Source organism: Anabrus simplex, chromosome 4, assembly GCF_040414725.1.
Source record: "Anabrus simplex isolate iqAnaSimp1 chromosome 4, ASM4041472v1, whole genome shotgun sequence".
Lineage (NCBI taxonomy): Eukaryota > Metazoa > Arthropoda > Insecta > Orthoptera > Tettigoniidae > Anabrus > Anabrus simplex.
Window position 1 is genome coordinate 433,735,170 of NC_090268.1, and position 23,944 is coordinate 433,759,113.

The window sequence follows — 23,944 nt, forward strand, 5'->3', positions numbered from 1 at the left end:
TACCGCCCGGTACAATTATTATTATTATTATTATTATTATTATTATTATTATTATTATTATTATTATTATTATTATTATTATTATTATTATTATTAATATTATTATTATTATTGTACCGGGCGGTACACCTCCACATCGCTAATTCAAACTTTGCGCCAGTTGAAACTCCCCTACTGGAGGAAGTCTGAACTTTATCTAATGTGTTAATTTTCAAGTTTCTCAGAAGATGTCACTACTTGGAAATTTTGAAGTTTCTGAACTGGGTCGTTTTCGATGTATTTTTGTTTTACCTGGAGCAAGAAGTGTGAACTTTCTCTTCTAGAGGACACTACTGAAGAACTACAATGGTGCACCCTAGTGCAAAGTGAAAGAACTGTTTTTTGGAGAAATTTTTATTTCAAAAGTTTGTTCCTTGTTAAATTTCTTTCTGTTATTGTTTAAGTTGGCTGTATAACCCTTTCTTTCCCCTTGTTTTGAATTTAGCCAATCCCGAATTTCTTTAATTAATTTATGACCAATCAGGTGTATCTTCTCCAACTTGAATATCTTGCTTAACCCTAGCCAATAAAGTTTTTGTGGGCGGGTGTTCTCATTCCTGAAACGCCTCGAACTTTCCGCGAGAGTATATAAACTGCTGATTTTCGGGTCTCCGGGCCACTTCAGTAACATCTTTCAGTGTGTAAAGTACGTAGCAGGGGGCGGGAAGCGCCTCTTTCTTCGGGCAGCAGTTCAGCAACAAGGTAATGGCCGTTTAATAACTTCTTTTCTTGCTAGCTCAGCAGTTTAACTCTCGGGGCGGGTCCGAAGCTTTTCCACCATGTAACTTTTCCCTAAAATGTAAAGACACTTAGTATCTATTCTCTTTTAAGCTACATATTGGGATAGAGAGTGCTTAACCCTCTCGAGCTCCCACTCATATTGTTTTGAGGTGAACTTATTTTTCACAACCTATTCTTCCTTAACGTAATGTAAATTGTTTCTTTCTAAAGTCACCTCTTTAGTATGGGATTAGCCCTTGCATTAACGGCCTAGTGCCAAATAGGTTTCAAACAAATGTATTAGGAGTGCAGATCGCCTCCTCTCAAATTGGTATTTTAGAGGCCATGTAATTAACCTTTTCTCACTTAATAAGCCTCAGTAGGTTGGGTATTTTACCCCTGTATTTATGTCCTTAGAGGACAGCTTGAAGGTGGAATTTGGTGTGGCCTTTGTCAGGCTTAAATTTTGAGAGCGAGTTGCTCTTTCTTGAAAATTTTGTTTTCTGCGCGCCTCAAGGAGGCTTTACTGTGCAATGTGGAGCAGGTGCTCCTGGGTATGAATGGGGTTTTCTGCCACTCTGTTGAAACTTGTGTTGGGGTAAAACTGGGCTAATTGCTCAAGAATTGTGACTTCGGGGCTCGAAGCCCAAATCCTGTAAATACTGTGATTGTACCTTTGTTGTCTTGCTACTCTGTACCTGCCATGCTTGTTATTTCTTGATTTTGCAAAGAAAATATAACCTGGTTAAATTTTAAATTAACTTTAATTTCGTAGCCTGAGACCTGTTCACCCCCGCACCTTCTTTCATCTCTGCTGTTCCACAGATACCTCGGAACGAGTGGTAGCAGAGCATGGTTGAATGGGTCTCAATTTAGCCCCTTTTGACGGCTAAACATTGCTTTGATTACAACTCTAACTATTTTCTCACTTGCTGGAATTTTTACTTTTTCCTTTTTCAAAATTGTTCTGTCATCATGCCCGGCCCTCGCGATGTTCTCCATCTTAACTATTTGCGCAAGGAGGAGTTGATCTATGAGTTAACTATTAGAAATGTGCAATCTGGAGGCACGGTTGCGGTAGACACAAACAAGTTTAGAGAGTCCCTTGATTTGCCCATTTCTATCCCCACTTTGGGAGAGAAAGAAATTGACGACTCTCTTTCCACGATCACTGACAATACTACTGAGCTAGCATCTGTAGTTAGTTTTTTTGAAGAAAATGATCCTTCTCGTAATCAAATTAAGCGTGTGCAAGCCAGGCTATTTCATTTTTCAAATAGAGTTAACGATCTGTTGTCTCTGGAGTTGAATGACGTTCAGAGGAAGGAAGCTAGTATGGTTCTTGAAAATCTTTCTGAATTGTCCAGTAAAGTTACCCAATTGTTAACTGGGGAAGTTCCTCCCAAAACTGATCAACCCGTCACGGTGAATGTAGGTAGCGAGGAAGAGCCTCCTAAGGGAGACGTCAATAGGAAAACCGTTGGAGCTCAGACAACCTCTGCCCCATTGGACAACGAGTCTGAACGCCGTACCTCGTTGAATAATGTACGTTCTGAATGAACATCTTTGCCACTTAAACCTTTACCTACTATGTCACCGGGGTTCAGCAGCTTGCCTCATCCATTAGCAATGTTGCTCAGAGGTATCTCTAAGTTTTCTGTTAACACTACCAGTGAAGTTATTTCTTTCTTAAGGTTTTTAGTTGAATTTCAGGATCATGCCCTTGTTTTTTCTCTTTCTCCATGTCAGATTTTGCAAATCATCTACCCCTATGCAATTGGTATTCTCTCAGACAAAATAGTAAGAGCCATTGCCGAGCAATCATCTATTGAAGACTTCCACGCCCACTTGCTAGCTAACTTCATCCCGGCTAGGGCAAGGTCCTCACTTATTCAGAAGTACTATTATCGTGTACAGCGCTTGGATGAAAACTTGGCAGACTTCATCCAAGATATTAAGTTCTATACTAGGGTGTTTGCTCTTCATTTTCCTGAGGATCAGATTGTACAAGCTATTGTGGAAGGTATCTCACCATCCTATAGGTCATATTTGTGTTTCGCGGCGTGCCCACAAACCTTCTCTGAACTTGAAGCATTGGCTGTCTCAGCGGAAGGAGTTAGATACGCCGATTCCTTGCTTGTCGCGAAAGAACCTCCTCCTTCTTTTGGTAATCCTCGGCCTCCACCTCGCCGACCTGTCACACCTCGTAAATGGTATGCTTGCGGGTCACCTGACCATCTTCGCAATAAGTGTCCATTGATCAAATCTATTAGGGCAAATAATGGAGCTGGCTCATCACCAGGCTGTTTTAAATGTGGGGCTTTCTCACATATCGCCAAGAATTGCCGAAATTCGAATAGCACCCCCTCCTGCTCAATTTCTGGTGCAAATTCCACCAATGCCAATAATAAAAAGTGACTAGTGGCTTCGGCTGAGTCGACTAATCCATCTCCCCGAGGCTCAGCCCCTGGTAAACAGGTCGAAAATTCAGGGAACGATCAGTCTTCAAATTCATCTTTTGAATGCCCCAAAGAATGTCTTAGGATTGCGGCGGACACCCCCGCACCTGTTCCTTTTCTTAAAATTGAGCTAAATAATGAACCTGTAACTGCTCTATTAGATTCAGGCAGTGTTTGTTCTATTATTTCGGCTGAATGGTATTCAAAATTGAAATCTGTTTGTAAACTACCTGACTATGGCTCATCTCCTGTTCAATATGTTTCAGCTAATTCATCTCCATTAGAAATTCTAGGTTCTGTAAATGTCAAAATCTGCATTTTTAAATTTACATGGAAAATTAAATTGTTTGTGGCTAAGCACTTGTCTTGCCCCATTATATTGGGAGCTGACTTCATTTCTCACACTGGTCTTGTGCTCGATCTTCAGAGTAGGTCGTGCACTTTCAAATTTGCGTATAATTGTAAAATTCCATTATTGAAATGTAATTCTGCATCATGTTCATCTATTTCGCCTACCCAGGATGAGATGTTGTTAGACCTTAGACATCTACCTGAGGAGCAGGCTGATAGTATTCGTAAGATATGTCAGTCGTTTCCAGAGGTGTTCTCGGATACTCTTGGTGTTACTGACCTTATTGAATACAAAATTGAGGTCACGGATTCGATTCCTGTCCGTTTTCCACCATATAGGCTATCTCCACCTAAAATGAAGGCTCTGAAAGAAATCATCGATCAGATGTTGAAGGATGGTATTATTCGGCCCTCTAAGTCGGCGTATTCTTCACCTATTTTTCTAGTCCCGAAACCCCAAGGTGGCTTCAGGCCTGTCATTGATTATAGGGCTCTCAATCGGAAGGTGGTGTTACAATCTGTGCCCCTTCCTGACCTTCATTCTTGCTTTTCATGGTTTCGTAAGGCCAAGTTCTTTACTATCTTGGACCTGAATCAGGCCTATAATCAAATTCCCCTTGCCGAAGAGTCTAAACATCTTACAGCGTTTGCCACGGATTGGAATTTGTATGAATACAACCGCGTGCCTTTCGGGCTCTCCACGGGGGCAGCTGTACTCACTAGACTGCTAGATAGGGTCTTCTCCGACATCAAATTTGAGTACTTGTATCACTACCTGGATGATGTCGTCGTATTTTCGGAGACCTTTGAAGAACATCTAGATCATCTGCGAGAAGTTCTCAATCGCCTTCGCAAGGCTGGGTTAACTGTCAAGTTGTCCAAGGTTGCCTTTGCTAAGCCCTCTATGTCATTCCTAGGGCATATTGTCTCACCTGATGGTGTTGCAGTCGATCATTCTAGAACACAGGCCATCCGTGATTTTAAACCTCCCAAGGACATCAAAGGTATCGCCAGGTTCATTGGCATGGTGAATTTCTTCAGGAAGTTTATTCCTAACTTTGCTAATAGAGCGGCGCCCTTAAACCTTCTTCGTAGGAAAAGCATCAAATTCGAGTGGGGACCTTCTCAACAAGCCGCTTTTGAAGATCTTAAATTAGCTCTCTGTAATGCCCCTGTCCTTGCTATGCCTGATTTCTCAAAGAAATTCATCGTCCAAACCGACGCGTCGTCGTCGGCGGTAGCTGCAGTCCTTCTTCAAGAGACTGAACTAGGGAGGCGCCCCATCGCCTATGCGTCTAGGACATTGTCAGCTCAAGAAGCAAAGTACTCCATATATGAGCTTGAAGGTTTGGCAGTATTATTCGCCTTAGAAAAGTTCCGTCTCCATCTGGAACACGTCAAATTCGACTTGGAGACAGATAATCAAGCCTTAAGCTGGGTCTTAGGTAGGCCGCGTCGTACTGGGCGTATAGCCCGTTGGGCCATCCGTATTTCTGCCTTCCAATTCGATGTCAGGCATATCAGAGGTACCGAAAATGTTGTTGCTGATGGACTCAGCCGTATGTTTTCCAACGACGTCGAGACCCATGAACCGGTCGACAGTTCATCCCCTCCCGAGTCCATACTATCTGATGTTAATGCCATCTTAACAGATGCTCCCATGCTCTTTAGGGATATCGAGAAATACCAACGTGAAGATCCAACGCTGGCTCCGATAATGGAAACCCTTTCTTCTGGGGAACATATCGTCCCTTATGTACTGAGGAATGGTGTTTTATGTTGCCCTTCGAGGCATGATAAGATGATGAAGGTTGTCGTTCCAGCTGTTCTTGTACCTATGATCTTCAATTACTGTCATGAGACCCCATTAGGGGGGCATCTAGGCATCTTTAAAACTCGTGAAAAGATTCGTGAAATGTTTATCTGGAAGGGTATGGACGGTGAAATCCGTGAACTAGTAAAGGCTTGTAAATCCTGCTTGCTTAGTAAACCCACCATGTCCACCAAGGTAGGCCTGTTGTCTTCTCACGAAGCGTCGCGCCCTATGGAACGCCTGTATATTGATTATGTAGGACCCTTCCCCCAGTCGAAGGGAAATGCCAACAAGTTCATCTTTGTATGTGTAAATGGTTTTACAAGATTTTCCTGGTTATTTCCGACTAAGCTGGCTACCGCTCAGTCCACCATTACTTGTCTAAATTCAATCTTTGCGTCTTTTGGTCCGTGTCAATATATTGTGTCCGATAATGCTAAGGCTTTTACATCTAATCTATTTCGTAAATTCTGTTTTGACCTGTCCATCTCTCATGTGACTACTTCTGCTTATTACCCTCAACCATCTCTGGCTGAACGGGTTAATCGTAATCTCAGGTCCGCACTTATTGCCTATCATCATGAAGATCATTCTAGGTGGGACACGTCCCTGCATTGGTTAGCTTTTGCTTTGAATTCGGCGGTTCATGAATCTCATAAATTTACTCCAGCTTCTTTGATGTTCAAGTTTGTTCCCAACACGCCGCTCTCTAACCTCTGGTCTCTGAGTGACATTCTACCTGGGACAATAGACCCGGACAACATTAAAGATCTTTGGAAGAAGGCTAAAGCCAATCTTAAGGTGTCTCATGAAAAGGTTAGGGAAAGATATGATCGTGGACGGAGACCCACCAATTTGAAGATAGGTAACCAGGTGATGGTCAAAAATTTTGTTCCCGCGGGCAAGCTTGCCCCCAGATTTCATGGGCCGTGCATAATTCTCGATTTTCTTACGCCGGTCACATTATTATTAAGCAATCCAGCCACCGAGAGGATATTTAGGGTTCACCTGTCGCAGGTGAAACCTGTATAATTTCTGTGCTAACTTCTTTCATATAATCTTGAAGGAAATAGGAAGGTTATATTTTTTTTCTGACGGGTTTCACTTTTAAGGCCTTCTGCTCTTGGAATCTGTTTCCTTTGTGTGTAATTATTTATTGTAAACATTCCCCGCACAGTTAAACTGCCATCCTGTCCTTGCCACGGCCATTACCACGCTCCCGTCTCCTGCTCCACAACACACAGTGGCTTATAAATGCAATGAATATCTTCACGCCGCTGGCCCCTCAACCTCTCCACAAGCCTGTGCCCTCCAAAATGATGATGGTCCAACAAAATTCTGCCGCCGAGCTTTAATGTTTCAGTGCCCCCGCAGCAGCGCGGCGCCGTACCGCTCCTGAGGCAGGGTACGGGCCCGCCCTTCTCCAGTGAGGCCAACCTGTGTACGGCGAGCCGGAGTCCTCCTCCCGGCCAAGGCTGATGTGCGGCGCACAACCTGTAACTGGCCCGCGACCTGCATGTTCGCCGCGGGCGCGGCGTGCTTCAACTCCACTACTCCTCTCATAGTGCGGGCGAGCGGTATCTCAGGGTACTTGAGGGGTCCGAGCGGCCTCCTCTGAACTCAAGCAGCGGCGGCTGATCTAGCCGTCAATCTTATCAACGTTTAAAGTACATATCCAGCTATATGGACATTCCAGTTCAACATTACTACCTTTATTTTGGATTTTACTGCAATATCGGGTGGACTTAGAAAATTTTTCCTCAATTTTAAAAACTAAAAGTTTCCTTCTGAATTCAACTTCTACAAACATAAAGACATTACTTCAACAGTTACTACAAGACTTTTGAAACTGGATGCAATCATTTTAAGAAAATTTGTTGGTAAATATTTCCGCAATTAATCTCCATATCAACATCATAACTTGGACCTTGTTTTCAAACAAATTTCATGTGTCACCCCTGGAGGGACTTTTGGGGGGGAAGGTCTGTACCGGGCGGTACACCTCCACATCGCTAATTCAAACTTTGCGCCAGTTGAAACTCCCCTACTGGAGGAAGTCTGAACTTTATCTAATGTGTTAATTTTCAAGTTTCTCAGAAGATGTCACTACTTGGAAATTTTGAAGTTTCTGAACTGGGTCGTTTTCGATGTATTTTTGTTTTACGTGGAGCAAGAAGTGTGAACTTTCTCTTCTAGAGGACACTACTGAAGAACCACAATGATGCACCCTAGTGCGAAGTGAAAGAACTGTTTTTTGGAGAAATTTTTATTTCAAAAGTTTGTTCCTTGTTAAATTTCTTTCTGTTATTGTTTAAGTTGGCTGTATAACCCTTTCTTTCCCCTTGTTTTGAATTTAGCCAATCCCGAATTTCTTTAATTAATTTATGACCAATCAGGTGTATCTTCTCCAACTTGAATATCTTGCTTAACCCTAGCCAATAAAGTTTTTGTGGGCGGGTGTTCTCATTCCTGAAACGCCTCGAACTTTCCGCGAGAGTATATAAACTGCTGATTTTCGGGTCTCCGGGCCACTTCAGTAACATCTTTCAGTGTGTAAAGTACGTAGCAGGGGGCGGGAAGCGCCTCTTTCTTCGGGCAGCAGTTCAGCAACAAGGTAATGGCCGTTTAATAACTTCTTTTCTTGCTAGCTCAGCAGTTTAACTCTCGGGGCGGGTCCGAAGCTTTTCCACCATGTAACTTTTCCCTAAAATGTAAAGACTCGTAGTATCTATTCTCTTTTAAGCTACATATTGGGATAGAGAGTGCTTAACCCTCTCGAGCTCCCACTCATGTTGTTTTGAGGTGAACTTATTTTTCACAACCTATTCTTCCTTAACGTAATGTAAATTGTTTCTTTCTAAAGTCACCTCTTTAGTATGGGATTAGCCCTTGCATTAACGGCCTAGTGCCAAATAGGTTTCAAACAAATGTATTAGGAGTGCAGATCGCCTCCTCTCAAATTGGTATTTTAGAGGCCATGTAATTAACCTTTTCTCACTTAATAAGCCTCAGTAGGTTGGGTATTTTACCCCTGTGTTTATGTCCTTAGAGGACAGCTTGAAGGTGGAATTTGGTGTGGCCTTTGACAGGCTTAAATTTTGAGAGCGAGTTGCTCTTTCTTGAAAATTTTGCTTTCTGCGCGCCTCAAGGAGGCTTTACTGTGCAATGTGGAGCAGGTGCTCCTGGGTATGAATGGGGTTTTCTGCCCCTCTGTTGAAACTTGTATTGGGGTAAAACTGGGCTAATTGCTCAAGAATTGTGAGTTCGGGGCTCGAAGCCCAAATCCTGTAAATACTGTGATTGTACCTTTGTTGTCTTGCTACTCTGTACCTGCCATGCTTGTTATTTCTTGATTTTGCAAAGAAAATATAACCTGGTTAAATTTTAAATTAACTTTAATTTCGTAGCCTGAGACCTGTTCACCCCCGCACCTTCTTTCATCTCTGCTGTTCCACAGATACCTCGGAACAATTATCATCATCCATTTTCCTGTTCCTCTATCATTTCAATTCAGACAGTTACAGAATTTACAAAGTTAAACCAGCAGTCTCCTTCCTAACAAGCCAGATTAGTTTGGTACTGCATTTGCAGTGAGGAGAAATCTTACAAACTCAGTACTGAACTTCACATCTCTTTCTGAAAGAATTTCATTACTCTCATTTAAGTCAGGAAACAAAGCCTATACACTAATCATTGCACATGCACCTACAAACAACTACAATCAAAAAGATCCACAGAAAGTAGATGACTTCTGGGAACAACTAAAGGAAACTACAGCCAAAATTCTGAAGCATCATGTCAAGATCATTCTGGGAGATTTTAATGCCCAAATTGGCAAGGAAAATAAGTTTTGAACCATCGTCGGACTCTTATCCAGCTCACCAGAGAACCAATAGAATGGAGAAAGATTAATTGGCTTCTGCGAGAGTTTTGATTTAAAATTGTCAACTCATTTTCTGGCTCTACCACGAAAGAAAATGACTTGGAGATCCCCTAACTTTCATTTAGGGGAATTCCAGTTAGATCATGTAACGATTTCCTAGAAAAACGAAGGGAAATTATGAATGTTAAAGTCAAGAAAGGAGTTATTGACTCTGATCACCACTTATCTCTAGTTAAAGTCTAATGTCAACCTAACAAACCCAAAATCAGAACAAACAGGAAACTGTGAATCAACATGGAACACTTAAAGAAAACTCGGGCTTCTTTATTGCAAAAATATCCAACCAGCCCCACCAACATGGGCCCAATGTTTGGGAAGCCGGGCTCTGGCTGTCACAAGTCAGGACAAAGGGCGAGTTATAGAGGAGTAACACCTCTTTAAAAAACCTTGGTCCAGCTGACCCGGCTGGTAGCCCCATGTAAGGGTCCCTTGCTAGGGTTACGGTGAAGACCTCAACGGCAGTGAAGGTGGAGAAGAGGGACTTCGGAACAGTGGAACTGACGGAAGAGGCAACCCTCCTATTCGGGGAAAATAGAACAGGAACTACTGCCTTGTAGTTAGAAGTGGGAACTTCAAAGGCTAAGGGAAGAAACCCCGACAGAAAATCAGTAGGCCTGGCTACTTAGAAGGCAGCCCCTTCACCAGGTTTTGGGTGCTGAAGGCCAATAACCTACATGCCCGAGATTAACCTATTACAGAAACATCAATGAATAGAAGCCGGATGTATAAAATGGATTTGACCTTTAGCATGAAATTGGACACGAGAATTGGAATGTGGAATGTACAGACAATGTGGCAGGCAGGAAGATTGGCTGAAGTATCTAGGGAGATGAAGCGATACAGGTTGGGCATTAGAATTGAGTGAGACGAGATGGACTGGGTTTGGTGAGATAAAGACCCAGGAAGGGGACACGCTGCTGTACTCGAGAAGAGAAGAACATAGAGAGGGTGTTGGATTACTGATCACTCAGAAGACAAGGAAGAGTTTGATAGAATGGTACCCAGTCTCAGAAAGGATTGTAGTAACTCAATTTGCATCAAGAGTTAGACCAATTACAGTGGTGCAGTGTTATGCACCAACAGAGTCAGGAGAAGAAGAAAAAGAGCAATTTTATGGTCAGCTACATCGAACCCTGTTAAAGCAAAGAAAAGTGATATTATGGTTGTGATGGGGGACCTGAATGTGAAAGTTGGCAATGATAATCAAGGAGTAGAAAATATAATGGGAAAACATGGTATAGGTAATAGAAATAAGAATGGTGAAAGACTTATTGAATTTTGTAGTAACCACAGGCTGGTGATAGGAGGCACTATCTTCCCTCATAAGAATTGCCATAAAGTGATGTGGATTTCCCCGGACCATAGAATGGAGAATCAGATCAACCATTTCACTATCGGCAAGACATGGCGAACCTCCCTGTTGAATGTGAGGAACAAGAGGGGGGCAGATGTGGGAAGTGACCATCACTTAGTAGTAGCTACGCTCCAACTGAAGATTGCAAGTATTAGGCACATACATCAGAAGAAGAAGAAGATAAAGTATAACTGGGATAAACTGAAGGATAAGGAGGTGCAACAATATTTTTCACTAGAATTCACCACCTGATTCCAGCAGCTAAGAGAGGAAGAAGGACAAATTATTGAACATAATTGGAAGAGCATAGAGAGTACCTACATTAATACCTGTGAAAATGTCTTAGGCAAAAGGGAGAGAGGAAGAGAGGAATGGATTACTTCTGAGACATGGGAAGCCATGAATCAAAGGAACAAATGTAAGAAAAGACTCAATACTACAAGAACGCAAGAAGAGAAGATTCAAGCTACAACTGACTTTAATGAACTTAACAAAATAGTGAAGAGGAGATTTCGACGTGACAAATGGGTATTTATCAATCTTGCAACACAAGCTGAGATGGCAGCACAAAACTATGATAGTAAGACCCTTTACCACATTACCAAGAGACTAACAGGAAAGTTTTCTAGATCTGACAAGTCAGTGAAAGCCAAAGATGGGAGATTATTGTCCACACGAAAGAAACAGCTAGAAAGATGGAGAGAACACTTTCTGGAGATCTTGAATCGTGAAACAATCGAGGAAGAGGAGACAGAGGTGATGACAGAAGAAGAGCAGGAAGATGTTGCTATCAGTACAGAACCACCATCAAGAACAGAGATCCAAAGGGCCATCAAACAACTAAAGAATGGCAAAGCAGCAGGTATGGACAATATCGCACCGGAGGCCTTGAAAGTGGATGTGGGTACTTCAGTCGAGATTCTGTTCCCACTTTTCAAGATGATTTGGGAAGAAGAGAAGATCCCCAGAGATTGGAAGAAAGGACTGTTGATTAAGCATCCGAAGAAAGGAGATTTATTAGAATGTGATAACAGGGGAGGGATTACCCTCCTTTTGATACTAAGTAAGGTACTCTCATGAGTAATATTAGAAAGAATGAAAAAGCAAGTTAACTCAAGGCTGAGGAAAGTACAAGCAGGATTTAGGGAAGGTTATTCCTGTGCAGACCAGATCAGCACACTGCGCATAATTATAGAACAATCCATGGAGCTGCAATCGTCTCTGTATCTACTATTTGTAGACTTTGAAAAGGTGTTAGATAGTGTAATTAGGAAGATGATGTGGAAAGCCATGAGAGAATTTGGGATTCCAAAGAAAATAATAAAGATAACCCAAGAAATGTATGAGAACTACACATGTCAAGTTTTATATCAGCAGATGTTGTCTGAGCTCATCCCAGTAAACACAGGAGTTAAGCAATTATGTTTGCTATCACCTATACTATTTCCGATGGTGAAGATCTTATGATGAAGAAGGCAGTGAATCACCAAAGAGGAATTCAATGGGGACTGACAGGCAGGTTGGAGGACTTGGACTTCGCGGATAACTTGTGTTTGCTAGTCAGCAGTTTTAAGGATATGGAAGCAAAGCTGAGTGATTTCAAAACGAAGCATCAGAGGTGGGATTGAAGATAAATTGAAAGAAAACCAAGGAGATGCATTATAATAACCGAAACAAGGCACTATTATTTTTAGAAAACCAAGAGATCGAGCAAGTCAAGCAGTTTTGCTACCTGGAAAGTATAGTCACTCCTGAGGGAGGAACTATAAAGGATATAGGAAATAGAATAAATAAGGCTAAAGTAGCATTTGCAACGCTGAGACCAATCTGGAAATCAAGGGAACTTAACACCTATACCAAACTACGCATCTTCAATACAAATGTCAAGTCAGTACTGCTCTTTGGGTGTGAAACATGGAAGACTAACAAACAACTGATTAGCAGCCTTCAAACATTTGTGAACAGAAGTTTGAGGAATATCCTGAGGATATGTTGGCTGCAAGTGATCCCCAATGAAGAGCTATGGAGAAGAACCCATCAAACACCCATTGATATTGAGATGCGTCGTAGGAAATGGAAGTGGATCGGGCATACATTACGGCGAGATAAAGACAACATAGCAAGACAAGCCCTGGAATGGAACCCACAAGGTAGCAGAAGAGGAGGCTGACCAAGGAACACATGGAGGAGGAGTGTAATGGCAGAAAGGATGGAGAAAGGAGGGAAGACCTGGATTGAAATCAGGACGATGGCGCAGAGTAGAGTCCGGTGGCGGAAGTTCATTGATGCCCTATCATACCTGCCAACCCATCAGATTTACCCGGAAACTTTCCAGTTTTTAACTCTTCTTCCAATTTTCCAATTTATTTTTACTTCTTCCTATTTTTGACCCATATAACTTCTAGTAAGGCCAATACTCTTCCCCTAGGATAAATTCTTATGTGCTTGTGTAATTTACGAAACCTCATTTTCAAGTTTATTTATTTGATGCTTTATTTCGTGAGTGTTTCGTCCGGCGCCTTCGTGTATCGTATTTCCCGCTCACCACAGAAGCATGTGCGCTTTATACAGCTGAGGATTCGGGGCGGCAATCATCCTGCAAGCAAGGCAGGCTGGTGTGCGCTAGCGACTCAGTTAATCGGGATGAAAGAATGAGTTTGTAATTATTGTTCGCGCGCTGTTAACATCGTTTCTGTGCGCAGTTTCGTCGGAGTTGTAGGCCACTTTTTTTTAATTTGCATTTCTTTGCTTTCCTCCACTGCCAAAGTCGTAAGTTAATGTATGGGACATATCGAATTGTTTTGTATGTGGTAGTTTCGCGTATTTAAATGCATAATTTTAATTAGTTGAATGTTTTTAAGGGTGTTGTGTTGGTGACAGTTTCAGGTACTTTATTTTCTCGTTACAGCCAACAAATATAACAAACGTTATCTCCAAGTGTTCAGAGATACCTATAAATTTCCGTTCATTTTACCTTCTGATAAAGAAACTACCATATTTTCTCGTGTAATTTACACATCCCAAATTTTTTTTGTCCAAAGTGGAGAAAAAGAAATGTTCATGTATTTGACGCACCCACAACTTCGAACATCCATCACGCAGCTCCGGATGCGTTTCGAAATAAAGATGTCAATTACTCAAGTAGCATGCTTCCTATCGCGAAGCGCGTGTTCCAAACACAGGGCAAGGTGCTGTTATTAGCCGTCAGGAAATCCCACTGGACTAGTTTTACGAGTGTTTCGGGTACGGGACATTATGTGATCTCAAAATTGTTTGTCAGTCCACAGTATTCGAGTAATACTTCATCGTACAAACTCGCGGTGATACGGGAATAGGGCAGCGGGCAGCAAGTATCAATGCCCAAATGAAACTTGCGCTACCGCGGTAACAGAAGTGCACTTCAAGCGGCCAACTAGTCTCGTAAAGCATTTCGTGGACCAAAAAGCGGCAAGTTTCCGCAAGTAGAGGAGGATCTACTTAAATATATTGTTTTGTTACGCAACGTTGGATAAGCCATTTCTCACGAAATGCAGAATTTTAAAGAATGAGAAATAACCGCTGCACATGGAATCAGTGTCTCGGATTTGAAGCTTAGCCGAGGCTTGATTAATTTTATGAAGAGAAATTGACTTTCTCTTCGACGAAGAACATAATCATGCCAAAAATGGCGAATGATTTAAACCAGTTTCATCGCTTTTGATTGAGAAGCGTAAAGTGAAGGAATATATTGATCTCCCTTATAGGAACCACGGGTCAGACGCCAATCAGTTTCCATATGCCACAAAGTCGAACAATCGATAAGAAAGGAACATACAGTGTTATCGTACGCGCTACCGGAAGCAGAAAACGACGATGTACTGCAATGCTTGCTGTAATAGCTGATGGCAGAAAGCTTGCACCTTATCTTGTTCTAAAACGAAAACAATGCCTAAAGCAAAATTTCCGTTAGTGATCCACGTTCGTATTCAAGAAGAAGGGTGGATGGACACGTCACTCGTACAAGATTAGATAGGAACGGTTTGGAGTAATGTAGCAGGGTCCCTTCATCGATGCCCGGCCCTTCTCCTGTTGGACAGTTTTCTTTTTTTTTTTTTTGCTGGTACCGGTATGTCATTGTTATGACATTACATGAATTGTACTTTTATTAGTTCATGTTTATTTCGCTGCAGGTCGTATTGTCAGCTCGTAATGGGAAGAACATTTTCCAGTGTCGATACTTCAATCCCACGTGTCTAACGTAGCTATTTGACTTTTCAGAAAAAATCTCACGCCGGAATTTTACTCCAAATGACGATAACCGCAAATGAGTTGAACCAATTGTGTTTAAATTATATTTGATGTATCTTTTAAACGTAAATGAATTGTAAATATCTGAATTCCTTGAATAATTTACACATCCAAAGTTTTCTCCTGTATTTTTCATCAAAAAAGTGCGTTAATTACACGAGAAAATACGGTATTATGCATTTTGTTGCGTGTGTCGGTGTGACATTAATGTTATTATTCGCTTAAGTGTCATAAATGAGAATGATTAGGTACATTTTCTTGTAACAATTTTTATGTTTTGTTAGTTTAAGATTTTAAATTTAATGGTCAATTCGCATTGTAACTGTAAATATGTATGCCTTTTACCTTGATCGTTTTTTCACCTAGACCGTGGTGGAATATATGTGATGAAATCCAAGAATTAAAAATCTTCCTATTTTTTGTTTCTAAAAGTTGGCAGGTATGCCCTATGCTTCACAAAGCAGATACAGGAAATAAGTCAAGTAAGTCATCTCCAACTGAGTTCGATAGCTGCAGTCGCTTAAGTGCGGCCAGTATCCAGTATTCGGGAGATAGTAGGTTCGAACCCCACTGTTGGCAGTCCTGAAAATGGTTTTCCGTGGTTTCCCATTTTCACACCAGGCAAATGCTGGGGCTGTACCTTAATTAAGGCCACGGCCGCTTCCTTCCAACTCCTAGCCCTTCCCTGTCCCATCGTCACCATAAGACCTGTCTGTGTCGGTGCGACGTAAAGCAACTAGCATCTCCAACCAGAATCCATCCAACTGGTTAGAACTCAAGAAGCATTTGTAGAAGCTTCCAAAAGTGTAGGCATCCCTCCCAGGAAACGCAAACACATGGAATGAAACCTGCGACAAGGCCATAGAACTTAGCCTGGATTTGAGAGATTGGAATTCCCATAAAACTGGAAAAACTTGGCAGGATTTCAATAAGATCCAGAAACAAACCTCAAAAATCATCAGATGTGAGAAACACAAATATAACCACAGAAGAATGGCAGAAATTGAACTGGAATTCACACAAAATAACACACGGAACTTCTACAGAACTTTCAGAGAAGAAATATGAAATTATCAGGCACCTAGCCTTTGTTTCAAACGTCTAGAAACAAATAACCAGGAAAATTGCAAACTGTTAGCAAACCATTTTCAGAAACTTTTAAACTGTGAATCTCCTGGAGAACAACTCACCTTTGAAAAACTCACACCAAATCCAGATTCAGAACCACCTACATTAGAAGGAATCATACAAATTATCGGTGAACTTAAAAATAACAAAGCTCCAGGTGAGGACAGTATAATTGCCGAAATGTTGAAAATTGGTGGCGAAAGTCTTGCCTCGAAACTTCATGCCATTCTCAGCAATATCTGGATCATGGAAATGATTTCTGAGGACTGGAAATGTGCACTAATTCACCCATTGCACAAAAAAAGGTGATAAAACTGATATCAACAACTTTATATGTATCTCCTTGATATCAGTTACCTACAAAATTTTCTCCAAAGTTCTACTGGGAAGACTTGAAAGACAAACAGATCACCTCATTGGAGTGTGATGACTTATGTAGGTGGTTTGAAAAGTTCTCGGAATGTACTAGAATGAAGTATCTTACCTCGGTGGAACTGCTTTTATTTTTCAACATAGTCTCCCTGTAGACTAATGCATTTGGTCCAGCAATGTAATGCCTTGATCCCATCTCAAAAATGAGATTCCTCCAGGCCTGCAAAATACCTCTCCAATTCGGCTGTCAGTTCTTCCCTTGTAGAAAATCTCCGTCCACCGAGGAAAATTTTCAGCTTGGGGAATAGATGAAAGTCTGATGGTGCCAAATCAGGTGAATAAGGTGGATGTGGCAACAATTCGTACCCCAGTTCATGAAGTTTTGCCATGGCAATAACACTTGTGTGCGGCGGGGCGTTGTCCTGATGAAAGTTGACCTTTTTTCCTTGCCAAACAAGGCCTTGTTTCGCATATCTTTTCCTGTAGTTGGTCTAGGAGGTTTGCATAGTATTGCCCCATAATTGTTTGGCCAGTAGGAAGATAATCTATCAGCAGAATGCCTTTTGCATCCCAGAAAACTGAGGCGATGACCTTTCCGCCCGAAAGCACTGCCTTTGCTTTCTTTGGTGGTGGTGAATCAGCATGTTTCCACTGCTTTGACTGCTGTTTTGTCTCTGGGGTATAGTAGTGGACCCAAGTTTCATCTGTAGTCACAAACCGGCGCAAAAAATCTTATTGGTTGCACTGAAAACGGGCCAGACTTTGTTCAGACATTTCCAATCTGGTGCGTTTATTCTCCAATGTCAAGAGCCGCAGCACCCATCTTGCGGATAATTTTTTCATACCCAATTCTTCAGTTAAAATATAATATACCCATTCAAAAGACATCCCTACAGCTTCAGCAATCTCCCCTCCATGACCATTTTATGCACTTTTGTGATAAATTCTGGGGTCGTAACACTTTTTGGCCGTCCACTACGCGGATCATCATCCAAGCTCTCCCGACCAAATTTAAACTCGCTGGTCCACTTGGCAACAGTTGAAAATGAAGGAGCAGAGTCCCCCAGTGTGTTCTGAAAGTCGGCATGAATTTCCTTTGCTTTCATACCTTTCTTTACAAAGTATTTAATCACTGCTCGAATCTCAGTTTTTTCCATTGTCACAAATCACTATGCAGGAACAACAACAAAGAGTCGTCACTTCCGCACTCCTGCAGCTAGAGCACTGACACGCCACGTGTTCACTCACAAAGGATGTGTGATTATTGCGCGGGAACCTTGTTGCTGTAGCACTGACATCTAGCGGTGATTCCGAGAACTTTTCAAACCGTCCTCGTACTTATCTGAAACTTCAACCTAGGGAGAATAAGAATTGAACCAAACGTAGTTTTGGAGGTGACTTATGAGAACAAGCTGGATGGAGACTAAGAGCAATAGACAAGTTGTGATGGAAGTAAAGGAGAGCTAGGAACTGTCCTCAGACATAACAGGAAGGCAACGTTCTTAGATCATATTCTGAGACACAACTTCTGTCCCAAGAACATATTTGAAGACAAAGTTCTGGGATTACAGAGTATGAATGTCATGTTAACACGTTCAGTACCTGCTTCTGAGCGGGACACTTGAATGCCTGGACCAGCCATTTTCATGCCCGACCCTCTTGACGTGCATCACTTAATAAAATTTACAATTACTCCTAAACTATGAATGTTAGAAAAATGATACTTTGTGCTTACCACTAGTAAATATTTAGGGTGTGATATCTGGTGTCACAGGTTTCAAAATACATCTAATTTTATACAGCCTATCTGTATTTTCGGCGTAATGATTACTGTCACTGAAGTGAAGAAATGAAAGAATATGAAGGAAGCGTATTCGGAACATTGTTTTAGAAAATATCGGAGTATGAAAAACAGGGTCTTCGGTCCAGTATATTTTTATATCAGGATTTTGGACTAATCGGTTTCCACGATTGCATGATCGAATTCTTTGTGAAAGGCCGGGGCGCCGCACTTATCACTTGACTCACGTTTAGATTGGTCTGCTCGCACACATACTGATAAAATTCGTCATTCATGAAAATACTCACGTAACTCAAAATATCCTGCTTATTTTCTATTTGAATATTTATAACTGAATTCTCTGTAAATAGTGGAACAGGTGGACAATAACTAGGATGATATGTATCAGGCACTTCACCTTCCTCTATAGGCCTATCGGATTCAGGAATCGGAATTGCCTCGTCACTCTCACTTTCACTATCTGAGTCTATTTGAGGAATAAGTTCATCACCAGAATAATCATTGTGAACAATATGTAATAATTTATCTTCCGTAAGAAACTTTGTTTTATAAGCCATTATACTACACTGGGTAAGAACGACACTCACTGCATTGAAATCTCAAGTACCGACTTGACGCGCGAGGAAGTGCTGAGATATTCCCGCTAAAACAGATAAGATAACATGAGCCAACTCAACGCCAAGTTTATCTCAAAAAGGTAAACCAACTTCCTGCTACAACCAGTAACGCTGACTAAGGTGTAAGAATGCATAGATGACGAATATAAACAGCATTGCTTCGCGCGGAACATTAAACGTCTTACGCCGTCCGCGGCCCACAGCATAGGAGCAAGCTTAAACGTCTTACGCCGTCCACGGTCTGCAATGAGTTAAATCTGTATTGACAGTTGAACTTTTTACAAAATTGTACAAAACTATTTAAATCCTAGTCAGTACTCTATATTTTACGTCCAATTAAGACGAAACTTCACACATAAACAGACATGTTTCGACCTGGCTTGGGTCATCATCAGTAAGACATGTATAAAGAATTAAAAACATAGGAACACACAAAATGAAATGTTAGTTAAAAGTTATTTTAAAAAGCATGATGAAAGTTAAAAAACTGTGAAATGTTGATCGTTTAAACAGTCTTGAGCTGAAGGCCTTTCTGCTTCACTGGTGTGGTTCAGCTGATATCTGTATATTGTTGGCTTAGTTGTTGTTTTCCGGCATGGGCTGATATACATAAGCATTATTGAAGTTGAACCGTCTGATTATTAGTGTTACGTGGCCCGCTTGTATCACCCGTGTTCTATTTATGTGTGAAGTTTCATCTTAATTGGATGTAAAATATATAGTATTGACTAGGAGGATTAAAATAGTTTTGTACAATTTTGTAAAACGTTCTGGGAAGAAAACCAAGAGGTCAACCAAGACCCTCCTACTTCAGAAACGTTGTAGAAGAAATCAGGATACCCATCATATGTTCCAGTATAGTGAACTGCAGAGGACCGATAAATGTGGCTGCAGCAACAAAGCCTGGCCTTTAGGAAATGATGATGATCTCTCCATACAGGGTGTGTGTTAAAGAGTAGAGCTAGCCAAGTTCAGGAGAATGCTGAGTGGAAGGGATACTAACGTAGATTTTTAAGACTGTTCTTCATTGAATTCAGTTTGAGAGCAAATGATGTACTACCTACATGCTGGCCACAAGCATTGCCAGCTCCTGGCTGTCACCACAGTATCAGTGGGCTGTATGTTCTAAACAACAGTACCGTGCAAATTTATCAGAACAAGGTAGTTTTCCATAATTTTCCTAATGGTAGGCAAAGTGTGTTACACATGCATTCTTTGCACTGTTATTCATTGGTAATTAATCTGTGTGACAATTGTTTTTGATTAAAAGTGTATTTGTCACTTTGGAGGAATTTTTAGTTTTCCTTATGCAATTAGTAATACCTATGTCTTCAATGAACGACTTCCAAAAAGTATAGTGCGATTCTAGCAATATCAGAAAATACTTCCGTGGCATAAAGAGAGTTAGCTACTACAGTAAATTTGACGTCTGTGTAGGTACTATAAATAGAATTATTCAGCGGCACAAACAGACTGTCTCAGTTTCATTGAAGAAAAAGGGAAACTGTGGCAAGAAAAGAAAATAACACCAACTCATGAATGTTTTCTCATCAGAAGAAGCAAATCAAGCCTAGGATCACTGTTTTGGACTTGACTCACAAATTGGGGAAAAGGGGAGCGAATCTGCACATTTCTAATGCCCGTCGTTGACTTCTGGCGACTCGAAGGAAAGCCTGCAAACCTGTAAAGAAACACCTTATAACAAGAGACATGTGCAGTAAACGTCTCTTGTGGGCATATAATCATCAGGATTGGACAATAAAACACTGGAAGAAAATTCTCTTCTCTGATGAGTCACTTTGAAAGTGCAGGGGCAGAGGGTTCAATATGTCCTCTGAGCAAGGATGAACTGACAACTTCAGCATATTTGCGACAGACCATAAAGCACCCCATGAAGATGTTTTTGGGATGTTTCACTCATGAACTGGGACCTTTAGTAACAGTTGACAGGATGATGGAATCTGACCAGCACATCCAAATACTGGAAAGGAGAGTTGTTGGTGAACTGCAGAAGAGGTTTGCAGATGGTGACTGAATTTTTCAGCAAGATTTGGCTCCTGGTCATACTTTAAAGAAAGTGAAGATGATCTTCAGTGAGAACAATATTAGGTAGTGTATTTGAGTGGCCAGGAAACTTACCTGACATTAATCCATAGAAAGCTTGTGGGCTATTTGCAAAAGGAGACTCACAAAACTTGACTGTTCCACAAAAGTACGCATGATGGAGTCTCTGGTTACAATGTGATTTCATAATGATGAAGTTAAAAATATGTGCCCAAAGCTTATGGAATCTAAGCCAAATCATGTAAAGCAACTTATAAAACAGAAAGGAAAACTTATTAGCTGTTATCAAAAATTAAATTTATTTATTAGGTGAATAAATGCCAAAAAATAAAAAAAGAAATATAATACAGTAAAACCTCATTAAGACATTTCTGCAGGGGACAACAAAAAAATGTGTTAAGTGAGTAAACTACTACTGAATATACGAATAAAAACTATCCAACAAGGATATGGAAACACTAGATATGATTTTTTTATGACGTGAGAGCATTTTACAACGTGTATCCACGGTTACAGTGAAAACTGTAACTATCCTTTCTAAAGATGAGAGAAACGTATTAAAATGTGTGAAAAACTCGAGAGAACAAATATGAAAACCATTTCCACTGGGACCTATAAAATAACAGGGCCGATCATTGAGATGAGATGTTACGCCCCTTTAAACAACAAGCATCACTATAAAATAACAAGTGCCCTGAAAGGTGTGAAAAATACCAAACAACAAATGTGGAAACATGTGCACCGGGGCCAATAAAAATATTTAAGTTTATTGCAGATCATACTCTTTCTAAAACAAATGTTAGTAGAAGCCTTTTATTTCAGAGCAGTGGGTTAATATTAAACATTATTTTCTGGTCACACTCTTAGACAGCAAATTCAAGGTGGGGCACGACTTTGGCCACCATTTTGAATAAACTTCGACCACCTCGAGTGATAAGGAGTCAAAACTCGGAGATGCGAGTTCAACATTCGTGACCTCTGTGCACTTTAAGATGTGGACGCCAGTCCACTTTCTGAGTCCTAACAGATTTTAATTTTGTCTTCATTAGTAAAGAATATTGTGACTTTTTTCATATCCATAATTAGGCTATCACAAGACAAATATACACCGCACTAGTCAATTTCAAACGATTATGCTCCTAATCCAGATATAGGCTACCGTATCATGTAACAAATATTTGCTACACTTCACTGTACCACTCAACACAAAATAAATTTCTAACTTCTGAATAGAATGCGAAATACCAGCACAAATAGGTTCTCTGTGTTATTCAGCAATCTCACTTCTAACCGGCAAGCAAAACTGAACATTCCTGAGGCTAACAGCTTGCTCCCCAAAGGTGCAACTTATCCTGTGAAGTTCAAGAATTCAAGGCCTTTTCCCATAATCACACAACTGTGGCGACGGCTCTTACCCGAGTTGGAAATCGCGTTTCTTTTACAAGGGATTACAAATAACACTTTCAGGGCTAGAAAAATGTGATCGTACTTCTGTAAGTGGTAATAGCAAAAATTTATGATGCGATAAGTGAGGTATTTTTATATAGATTTAATGCGATGAGAATTGGGATTTTGTATTTATGACATGGTAAGTAGGAAAACGTGTTAATGAGGAACAAACTAACGAGGAACAAACTAACGAGGTTTCACTGCATGTGTATGTTATGGTCATGTTCTGTTACTTTGCATAGTACTGTACACCTCATAGGATTTTGGAACAATCCTTTTCAGTGAAGTTTCATGCCCCTTCGGCTTGCTGTACCATTTGCCAAACACCATGTATATGACTTGATATTGCAACATTTATTTAACCTGTTCTGTTGCTTACATGAATCAGAATTTCCTTTTGGAATGTGCTCAGTTAAGTGTAATCCATATTACTGAACTGAGATGGCTGAAGAGTTGTTTGACTCGCTTTCTCACATGTTTTCTTGTTATTCCAGCAACAAGCAGCCAGCACCACTGTGTACTGTGCAACTGCTGTGGATTTAGAGAATGTATCTGGTCTGTACTTCAACAACTGTTGCCGCTGTGAGCCCAGTGCTGCATCGCAAGATAGAGAACTGAGTAACTCGCTGTGGAAGTTGAGTGAACAAATGATACAGAAGACCCTGGGTGAAGGAGCTCTTTCGTCCACTAAGGCTGATTGAGCTACAGTGTTTTATAGCCTGGACCTTGTGACTACTAAGGAAATTAATACGGACTTCTTTTCACTCTACAATAGAACCAAAATAATCTTTTGTATTCATAATTCTATTTGTGTTATGGATATCTTGTACAAAGATACATCTTATATCAGAGGTTCACAAACTTTTTAAAGTTTCTACCCCTCAGTCATGACAAAATGTTTAATGTATTCCCCAATGATAACATTTCCTTAATCGCTCCACTGTTGCACTTGAGTATACTCGACCTGCCTGAAATGGCCTGTCAGTGCTACGATCGAGTGTACTCAAGCAGGACATTGTACCGTCAGTGCTGTGATTTTTTTTAGTTCGCTTGGGCCACCTGAGGATTTATTTTGATTTATTTTAGTAGATCTGCCTTATAACTGTTTTATATGCTTCTGCCGTCTCTTAGCCACACTATAAATCACTTAGTTTCTATTATTTCCATGTGTAGCATTGCAGGAAAACTATTTTCTTTTGTCACGCAGTTGTAAACATTGTGTTTAAATTATGGCTGCCGTTTATGAATGTAAGTTGCGGCCAGAGGAATTTCTTACACTTTTAGAGATTGGATTTCAATAGTGGCGGTAATTGTATTGAGGATATTGGCAAAGTGATAGGGAGTGATAGTGGAAGTAGTGATGATTTGCTGCCAGGGAGGTAAAGAAATGATGCTGACCAAGGCCTGCCCACATGGTCGGATGAGGTGACTGTATTCCAAGTGCCAAACCCAAGTTTGTCAAATAATAATTTGATGCCTGACTTCTCAGAAATTGATTATTTTGAGCTCTTTGTGAATGAAGAGGTGTTGACAAAGGTAGCAGACGA

General features: G+C 40.9%; 1 protein-coding gene across 1 annotated transcript in view; it reads left to right on the plus strand.

Annotated features, from left to right (window-relative positions):
• Wwox (WW domain-containing oxidoreductase) overlaps positions 1–23,248 on the plus strand; it is a 102,753-nt gene extending 79,505 nt beyond the window's left edge. The window contains exon 7 of the mRNA XM_067146649.2: positions 22,892–23,248. Coding sequence (XP_067002750.1) covers positions 22,892–23,098 — 207 coding nt within the window. The 3' untranslated portion in view covers positions 23,099–23,248. The remainder of the gene's footprint in view (positions 1–22,891) is intronic.
• Positions 23,249–23,944: the final 696 nt, after the last annotated feature.